Raw genomic sequence first — 10,200 nt, 5'->3', positions numbered from 1 at the left:
TGAACATAAACTTATTTATTTGGCAATCTTTCAAATGACTCTTTAGAAAGACAATATAGCCGAGAGGGCACGTTTAAGATGTTGTTGCAAGAAACAAGGTTGTCCAACATCTTTTATAACATTTTATCTGATAGATTGTTGAGAAGCACAAAGTGATTGATCTTAGCTGCATTATATTTGGTTGAAACAATAGTGCGGAAGATGTAAGAATTTTAATTTTGTTTTGTCTCTTAAGCAAAAAAACGCTGAAAAATAATTTAAGATTGTTTATTGTTGGAAGGTTTAAACAATGCCGGAGAAAGTTTATTTCAAAAAATTTAAAACAATGAGGGAGCAGCGTACTTGCAAATTTGATTTATTATATTTAATTAACTGAAAATCAAAGCAGAAAAAGAAAACAAAGAAGGAGAAGGACAAGGTCTTGTCGACACCGTTAGTTGAGTGTTTTTTTCAATTTTAATTTTGTGTACATCAATCCTTTCGCTGTTGAAACCCAATAATTATTAAATTAGACGACCGAATGGTTAGACAAGCATAAAATATGCAAGCCATCGAGCTTAATAATCCCATTAAATCATGTTTAATCCAATAGAAGCCGTCACTGACAACGTAACCGTCACAAGATCCGAAGAGGAACATCCTTCGCACAATCCAAAGTGATCATTCGAAACGAAATAATTATCAAAATGAGCTGTTGCACAATTGCGGCGAGCCAACCAAAGCCTCCGGTGAACATCGATTAGAGGAATAGCGGCGATTCTTAAATGACAGTTGCACGATTAATTTCAATCCATTACAAGTTTGGGAACTGTTAGGTGGATTTTGATTGAGAGTTTTTGCGAACGGTACACACAATTCGTTAAACTTTCCCACTTCCATTTAGGGCCACTCGCTTGCCGATTTTTTCCACCGCCGACGTTATTTGATTATAGTGTTTGTGGTGTTTTGCTGCAACACAGGTCCTTTCATAATACATCAATGTTTTTGCCGAACAACGAACTCCGACACTTTCATTCTGGAAGAAAACAATGCCCACCTAAATTACACAGTTCGGAAAAAAGCGGTAATTTATGTCGAGAGAGAATAAACGACGCCAGACACGTACACTGCAAGGTTAAAAATGCACGAAAAAATATATTAGAAAAGAAATTTATCTTTGAGAGCTAAGAAAACATACAATGGATGATCCGGCTCGAAGGATCAATCTAATTACACAACAAGTGCAACAAGAAGTGTGATTTTTGTGAGCGGTCTTGCACTTTATAGTCTTGGGGTGGGTAGCATCCAACCCCCATGAGTGGGGTTGCTGCCCCACCCCGCAGAGACCCCACCGGCCGCAACAGCAACAACGCAGTTTTTATTTAGTACACTTGTCACTCTCAAAAAAATTGATTCATTTGCATCATGCGATTATGAATAATGGGGCGACCTTTGCATTTACGCAACGGCCATAAATTTTCGTATTTTTGCAAGTTCTACCTGGAACGCTCTTTCGAGAGCGGACGTTGGCTTGGGGTTACTTTCACAACGGTTAAAACTCCTCTTTTGGTGTGTTTAAATAGCCAATTAACAAAAACTATTTAAGAAACTGATCTCTCTTTTAAATATCAACAAAATCTGCCTCTTGATTCTTTCTATAAATAAATGTGGTTATCTGATTTTACTAAAGAGTAACAACGTCCACTTTCTTGTAAAAGTTAACTTTTACGACCAGGAATTATCGGATTATTTTTGTCACGTTGCTACCAAAGCAATAAAAAATCAGTCGTGGTCTCGAGCACTAGACTTCTTTTGTGATATTTCATACCGAGCTTCCTGGTGCATTCAGAAATCATTTAAAGTGAAGAGGATGCGATTAAATTGCTTTGTCTTGTCACTAAGTGTATTCAATTGGATACAAAGCCGGTAGGTGGACAGGCGATCTGAATCACTCATTTTGACGGAAAGCACATCCTCTTCAAATTTATTCCTCCGTTCTTCTTGTTATTTCCGCTTTGTTGTATTAATAATTACTTTCATTTGGACTTTTCTCAAATTATTTTGCGATTTTCTTTCGTATCTGCCATCCTTAGCTATCGCTTCAATTCAAACAAAAAGTGTTTAAAACGATGAGATTTTTTACAAACATATTTCCTTGCTGTTACATTTGCCGCTTCTTATGGATTTGTACATTTGACAGCTCATACTTGTCACTTGACAATTTTCATTGTTTATCACGTTTCAAAGTGAGAATTATTGTGTTCTGACTTATTTAAAGCAGCAAGAGACCATTTCAGAACTACTTCCATCAGTAAATTAATTTATTATTTGCGACATTTTAAAAATAGTATATTATTTGGATTTTTTGCGGTTGTGCTGCAACCAGATATACAGAAGTGAAGGACTTGCTTGAGAATTAGATGAGGACTAGGTAGAAAGCTGAGAAATATCGATTAAAAGTTATTGCTTTATTACAAATATTTTTTCTTCAAGGACATAAAATATCGTTCTATAACATAAGTAGCACCTTTAGTGTTTTATTCTCATTACTCAGTTTCCACACAAAACAGTCAAACTGTCTAAAAAAGGGAATAAATAATAAAAATACTGCATTAATAAATAACATGCTTGGCAAGAAATCAATTTCGTAATAATAGTACAATTCAAACACGTATTTAATACATAATAAATATTTTTTATCAACACAGATACAAAAAGGTCTAGAATAATTTAATAAAAAATTAAATACGAGTCTATACAATGTTTGCTTTAGTCGTGCAGTATTGTCATTGATTTTATTGTCAATTAAGTATATCAAAATGTTACTTCATTTATTTACTCTTAAAAGTTGAAGATCCTGCAGTAGAATGTGTGATTACACAACAGGATCCAACTGACATGTTTCAACTAGAACTAGTCAAAGGCAGTATAAAATAGAGTGAAATGAGAGAATTGTCTCATTCTGAATAAGCACTGACTATAATAGCAGTCTACCACCATAACTTAACGTTTCAAATATCTGGAAAAAATACAAATAAGTCGTTTAAAATAAATAACCAACAATAGGATATTTTATCCATGGGAATGATAAGATGAACCCAAAAAATCATAACACAAAATAAATTAATCAAGTAATTATATACAAGGCAGTACAACCTAACATATACACAAGAGAGAATTTAGAAAAAAATCAGTCTTCCGAATAATGCATTGAAAAGGCACTGGTGACAATTTTCTATTCGTGCAACGTGTCCACCGACATCGCCAGGTCCCTATGATTGGACATGCGTCCCGCCGGCGACGCCATCTTGTTCGTGATTTCGTCCCTCAAATGAGCTAGCACCTTCCTAACCTCGACATTCTGCGCAGGCGCCAGTCTCAGAGCTTCGCGCATGTCAGTGAGCGCGTTTTCGTACACTTTCAAGTCGAGATTCGCTTTGGCCCTCGAGTAGTAGGCCTCGTACGAGTCGGGGTTCATAGCGAGGACGTCGTTGGCCAAATCCACGGCGTCTTCGGTTTCCTGAAAGAACCACAATTAGAGGGTGTCGGTGTTGGCGTCGCCACACTCACGTTCAGCTTCCGCTTGCATCGGGAGTAGTTCAGGAGGAAGTTGATGTGCAACTGCTTGAACGCCTTGTTGTGCTCGGCTTGGTCCTCGTTGGGGAACTTCTTGAGAGCGTACTGGTAGCGATGGGCCGCCTCCCTCAGTCTCCCTTTGCGGTACAACGTGTTACCGTCTTCGAGAAGTTTGTTGAGGAGGATGAGCCTGGAAGGAGGTGTGTAGTAGGGTGTGGTGACCCACGAGGACTACTTACAGTATGTCTGGTTTGCCGGAAGCCATGGCCCACGTGGCTGGCCCCAACTTGGCCCCCTTCTTCAGGAAGCACTGCACCACTTGGATGTTTCTGCATCCGATGGCTCGGTCCAGAGGTCGCATTCCGTTGATGTCGACGTGTTCGATGAGCGCGCCGCTGTCTAGGAGCAGCTGGACCACTCCGGGGTTCCCCTGGAAGGCGGCGAGGTCCAGAGGGGTGCGCCCCGTCTTGTCGGCGTGGTTGATGTTGGCGCCTCTCTCGATCAAACACTGAACTGCTTTGAGTTTCCCTCGGAGGCACGCCCAACACAAGGGGGACAACCCTTCGCGGTCCTCTTTGTTGATCTCGGCACCTGCAACACTCGTTCGATCTCCTTTCACAACAATAGCTGGACTCACCTTTGTTAAGCAAGAGTTCGATGAGGCCCACGTGGCCCTCCGACGCCGCCAGCATCAAGGGCGCCCTCCCGACGTTGTCGCTCTGCTCGATGGCCGCGTGATTCTGGATGAGTCGCTCGGCCACGGCCCAGTGTCCCTCCTTGACGGCCAACAACAGTGGCGCCATCTCCTTTTTGTTGCAAACCGAGAGACTCGCCCCACGTCCAATCAACGTGGTGCAAACGCTGTGACAACCGTTCGACGCCGCGATCGTCAACGCCGTCTCCCCCGTGATGCTGTCAGTACTGTCAACATTCACTTCCGCCATGTCCAACAAGTACTCGACGATCTCGACGTGGCCTTGACTCGCCGAAGCCACCAGAGCTTGCTGCGCGGCCTCCGCCAACTCCACATCTTCAGGGTTTTTGATTATCCAATCGCACGCCAACAAGTACCCCACCACGTTCAAACAACCGTTGCGAGCCGCGTGCACTAGAGGGCAGTACCCTGCGGTGTCCACGTGGCCAGGGCTGGCCCCCGCAGCTATCAGATGCCTCACAATATCGCAGTGGCCTTTCGCCGCAGCTAGAGACAGAGCTGTGGAGCCTTGGCTGTTGGTCAGCTCCACGTCTGCTCCAAACTCCAGGAGGAGGGACACCATGGGTACTATACCTTCGTTGGCGTAGACGCAGAGGACTGGGGCGTTGCCCAAATAGTCAGTCACGTGGTTTGGGGAAGCTCCGGCGAGGAGGAGAAGCCGCGAGACCTTGACATTGGGGCTGTACATGTTGCGAAGGCTGCAAACCGCGGCGGAGACGTTGTCGGAGCTGTCCGACACCCAGAAGGCTTGAAGGTCCCGCGCGGTGAGCACCGGAAGCGACATGTTCCTATAGACGTGCGCCTTAAGTATGTGGTGTCCCAATTCGAGGGTCTTTTCTTCGTCCAGAGGCGCCTGGACTCGCGACAGGCGAAACGCGATGCCGGAGTGTCCAGATCTCAAATCGCACAAGAACTTGGTGTTTTCGTTCTCGTCCCGCCGGATCAGCCACTCCCTGAAGGACGGATGGAAGAACATGTAGGTGTTGTCCAAGCGTTTGACGAGGAAGCCCGACAGGAGCTTGAACCGCTGGAAGAACTCGGCCCACGGCAGAAACTTGTCCACCAGGAGGGAATTGACGGAGTAGTAGATCTCCAAGAGGGTCAGGGGGTAGAGAGCCGACAAGCACACGCTCAGGATGTGAGTGACCTTCTCGAAGGAGCGCACCGTGGGGAAACGCAAGTTGAAGTGCAAAAGGTAGATCTGGGCCAGAGTCACCGGTAACACTTTGTAACCGCTAGATTTCGCCACTAAATGTCCACGCTCGATCAAATCCAACGTCAGCTTCACAAAGAGGAACGAGCCTTGGCTCAAATTGAGCAGATGCTGGGAGAACTTGTGTTGGGAGACGCTGCCGCTCTCCAACTTCCCGGAAGTCGAAGAAGTGATGTTGCTCTGGATGCTGGGACTGTTCTGGAGGCGGAAGTTGACGTACCCCAAGACGTCTTTTGTGATGTTTTCGTTGGAATTGGTGTTGTCCACGGTGATTCTAGTGTAGGGGAGTTGCTTGGTCACCTCTTGCAACTGGGTCCGCACCGTGGCCACCACCTTGAGCCAAGAGGGAAAGTTGGGAGTGTGCTTGGCCAAGAACGACGTTATGGTGTCCCCGTGGTCGGGCCTGTGGTACTCGGCTTCGCACAAAGCATCGACCAGGATGACGCAGTTGAGATTTTCCAGCTTCCCGACTCGTCTCAAGCTCGCCAGGGGCTCCAGAATTCCTCTGGTCAAAGCTGTGTCGGGATTGGTGATGCACTCTTTCAACGAGAGAGCTGCTTGGAGATGCGGTTCGCTCAGGAGGTAGTCTCTGTAGCCGGAGAGCTGCGGAGCTTGACACAGCTGAGCCGCGATAGAGTGGATGAAGTCAGGTACAAGACACGTGTTGTTGTTGTCCGCTTGACAGAAGTGGTAGGCGACGACGCTGTTCGCCAAAGGCTTGAGTCTCTCGGAGATAAAGTCTATTTGGTAGTAGATGCTTTGGGGGCTCCTGGAACGGTCAGGAGAGTGCACCGACTGGTAGACTGGTTCTTTGCGGCGCCCAAAACAACTGTGCTCCACGAGCTGAAGAATCAAGGCGGTCTTGCCGGTACCAGGATTACCAGTGAGGAGGACACCGGGACTCGAAGAACCTAGAACCCCCCGCATTGACACTCCACTCCGGCGCAGAGCACGATACTTACCGACTATGTCTTCGATCTCCTTGATCAACCAGTGCCTCCCGAGGAACAAGGGGTCGGGTTCTTGCAGCGGCACTTCGAAGAAGAGCGGCTTCAGGGTGAGTTGGGGGGTGCGGTACTGGGCGAAGCGGATCTTGGGGTCGACTGGTCCTTTGATGGTTCCGGCGCGTGCCGATCGCCTCACGCAGGTTCTCCGGTTCCGGAACATGTTGAGGTCCTCGACTTGGCCCGGTTGGGTCGCTGTGAAACGCACAAGTAAGATTAAGGTGTGTTGGGGGTTGGAGGAACCTACTTGTGACGCTGTGTCTTCTGCTGACGGGGCTTGAGCTGCAGTTGCTCTGGCCCGACATGGACATGGACATTAGGGAGCCGACGCTGTCGGAGCTGGGGTTGATCCTGTGCTGGTCCTCCGAGCTCCCGGTCAGGGTGGAAACGGGACTGGTGTTGGTGGAGAGGATGGCGGCGGCGTCGTAACTGGCCAGGGACGAGCACGACTCGTGACTGCTCCTGCCTTGGATTCTCTTGGTTCTTCTGGCGCCGTCCCCCAAGAGCAGGCCGAGTCGCATGTACATGTCATTATCGGAAGACTTCTTATTTGAAATCGGCTTAACAGTTCCACCTTCGTCGTCTGCAAATTGCGCTTGATTAAACACCTTCCTGGAGTGAGCACGATTAAGTAACATTCAACGCACAACGAACAAAATAATAAGGATGACGAGTAAAAACTGAAAATGGTAACGGAAGCGAGACGCAGGTTAAGTCCGGGAGCGGTGCTAACTAACACACAAAAAAAAAACTGGTGCTTGTTCATGCGGAGCTAACTAAAACAAAATGGTGGGACATCATGCAGTCAAAATTGCCCTGCCTGACACTAGCTGGTTGAGTCCGGCGCCCGGACCGGTAGTCCCCGCCGACCACAGGGACCGGATTTTGCCCAAGACGACGCTCGGCCAATGGCGACCCTCCGTCGACGTGGCGGACGACGTCATGGCGGCTACACATCAAGAAAAACAATAGAACGTGACATGTCGAGGTGGCCCAGCGCTCGCAACCCAACCCCGTGCATCCTTCGCCGGTATCCAGACAACCGTCTGGTCGTATTTTTAGCATCCCACCTCTGATGTCGCGCCACGAACGGATATTGCGCTGGCCCACGCGACGCCCGCGCCAAACCTTTGCACTACTCACCGGACGAGGCGGAATCCACCGGGGGCTGTCTGGAATTCCTCTGCGAGAAAGGACTCCGCAGGGCCTTGGGGCTGAGGAAGAATTTGCGACGCGTCTGGGGCGGCGTCGGGCAGCTCTGCGTCATCACACCCTGGTCGACGCGCGTGCGAGGGTTCGTCGGACGCGTCTTGGGGAGCTTCTCCGGGTGGCCCAGCTCCACGCCGGAAGCGGACAGCTCCTGCCGACCCTGCAACAAAACACCATCAACTATAGAAAACTGCAAGTCAGGCGAAATTTGGGGATTTCGCGGCGCGCTTTTGAAGATTTCTGGTATAAACCATGATTCTGCTGTAGCTGACCAGACGCTGAGCCCTTTTGCGCTTCGCACCAGCCACGAACTTCGTATTTCACGACTTCTGCATGACTTACGGATAATTATGATAAACGGCGGTGTGTTTTGCCGCGATTCGAAAATCATGTCTGTTGAAGGTAATAAATGCGATCGATGATGTCAGCACTTGCGGAATTTCAATGATTTCTCGGTTTTGTCTCTGGTAAAAATGTACAGACACGGCAAGGCGAATGTAATTGCGTTGCATTCCCGGTTCTGCGAATATTTTTCGCAAAGCGCGACCGATAGGACACGAAAAATACGCAACAATCCCGCTTCTGATGTCTACATCTTTTTCAACAGTATTTCAGAAAAGGCAAGATATATTTCGGAAAACATGAATTGTAATTCACTTTTGAAAACAAAAGTTTGCTTATTTACTAACTTGAAGTACAAATCCGATGTACAACTCAGGCTTTCCGAAATACTATTTACTAGTAAGAATTACAAATGATCTTTCTGAAATCAAATTTACCAATCTGAAGTAAATTGAAGCTTTCTGAAATCAAATTTACTAATCCAAAATACAAATGAGGCTTCCTGAAATCAAATTTACTAATCCGAAGCACAAGTCAGGGTTTCCGAAATAATATTCACCAGTATGAATTACAAATGATGCTTTCTGAAATTAAATTTACTAATTTGAAGTAAATTGAAGCTTTGTGAAATCAAATTTACTAATCCGAAGTACAACTGAGGCTTCCTGAAATCAAATTTACTAATTGGAAGTACAAATTATGTTTTCTGAAATCAAATTTACTAATTTGAAGTAAACTGAAGCTTTGTGAAATCTAATTTACTAATCCGAAGTACAACTGAGGCTTCCTGAAATACAATTTGCTTAATATGAGTTACAAATGATGCTTTCTGAAATCAAATTTACTAATCAAGCAAATTGAAGCTTTCTGAAATCAAATTTACTAATCTGAAGTACAACTCAGGGTTTCCGAAATAGTATTTACTAGTATGAATTACAAATGATGCTTTCTGAAATCAAATTTATTAATCTGAAGTACAAATGATGCTTCATAAAATCAAATTTACTAATTCGAAGCACAACTCAGGGTTTCCGAAATACTATTTACTAGTATGAATTACAAATGATGCTTTCTGAAATCAAATTTACTAATCTGAAGTAAATTGAAGCTTTGTGCAATTAAATTTACTAATCCGAAGTACAACTGAGGCTTCCTGAAATCAAATTTACTAATTGGAAGTACAAATTATGCTTTCTGAAATCAAATTTACTAATTTGAAGTAAACTGAAGCTTTGTGAAATCTAATTTACTAATCCGAAGTACAACTGAGGCTTCCTGAAATACAATTTGCTTAATATGAGTTACAAATGATGCTTTCTGAAATCAAATTTACTAATCAAGCAAATTGAAGCTTTCTGAAATCAAATTTACTAATCTGAAGTACAACTCAGGGTTTCCGAAATAGTATTTACTAGTATGAATTACAAATGATGCTTTCTGAAATCAAATTTATTAATCTGAAGTACAAATGATGCTTCATAAAATCAAATTTACTAATTCGAAGCACAACTCAGGGTTTCCGAAATACTATTTACTAGTATGAATTACAAATGATGCTTTCTGAAATCAAATTTACTAATCCGAAGTAAATTGAAGCTTTGTGCAATTAAATTTACTAATCCGAAGTACAACTGAGGCTTCCTGAAATCAAATTTACTAATTGGAAGTACAAATTATGCTTTCTGAAATCAAATTTACTAATTTGAAGTAAACTGAAGCTTTGTGAAATCTAATTTACTAATCCGAAGTACAACTGAGGCTTCCTGAAATACAATTTGCTTAATATGAGTTACAAATGATGCTTTCTGAAATCAAATTTACTAATCAAGCAAATTGAAGCTTTCTGAAATCAAATTTACTAATCTGAAGTACAACTCAGGGTTTCCGAAATAGTATTTACTAGTATGAATTACAAATGATGCTTTCTGAAATCAAATTTATTAATCTGAAGTACAAATGATGCTTCATAAAATCAAATTTACTAATTCGAAGCACAACTCAGGGTTTCCGAAATACTATTTACTAGTATGAATTACAAATGATGCTTTCTGAAATCAAATTTACTAATCTGAAGTAAATTTAAGCTTTGTGAAATAAATTTACTAATCCGAAGTACAACTGAGGCTTCCTGAAATCAAATTTACTAATCCGAAGTACAACTG

General features: G+C 44.1%; 1 protein-coding gene across 9 annotated transcripts in view; it reads right to left on the bottom strand.

The window, feature by feature from the left end:
- Positions 1-2,428: 2,428 nt before the first annotated feature.
- rols (rolling pebbles) overlaps positions 2,429-10,200 on the bottom strand; it is a 107,786-nt gene continuing 100,014 nt past the window's right edge. For 8 of the 9 annotated variants that reach the window (XM_069056785.1, XM_069056787.1, XM_069056788.1 and 5 more), the window contains 8 exons: positions 7,631-7,856; positions 7,308-7,436; positions 6,735-7,070; positions 6,446-6,682; positions 4,193-6,394; positions 3,795-4,146; positions 3,550-3,745; positions 2,429-3,499 (listed from right to left, as the gene is read on the bottom strand). In XM_069056785.1, the coding sequence (XP_068912886.1) occupies positions 3,215-3,499; positions 3,550-3,745; positions 3,795-4,146; positions 4,193-6,394; positions 6,446-6,682; positions 6,735-7,070; positions 7,308-7,436; positions 7,631-7,856 (3,963 nt within the window). In that variant the 3' untranslated portion in view covers positions 2,429-3,214. The remainder of the gene's footprint in view (positions 3,500-3,549; positions 3,746-3,794; positions 4,147-4,192; positions 6,395-6,445; positions 6,683-6,734; positions 7,071-7,307; positions 7,437-7,630; positions 7,857-10,200) is intronic. The other variant, XM_069056786.1, reaches the window with a different exon arrangement.

Source organism: Tenebrio molitor, chromosome 8 (assembly GCF_963966145.1).
Source record: "Tenebrio molitor chromosome 8, icTenMoli1.1, whole genome shotgun sequence".
Lineage (NCBI taxonomy): Eukaryota > Metazoa > Arthropoda > Insecta > Coleoptera > Tenebrionidae > Tenebrio > Tenebrio molitor.
Note: the sequence above shows the minus strand (reverse complement) of the source record. Positions and strands in the feature narration are given on the sequence as shown.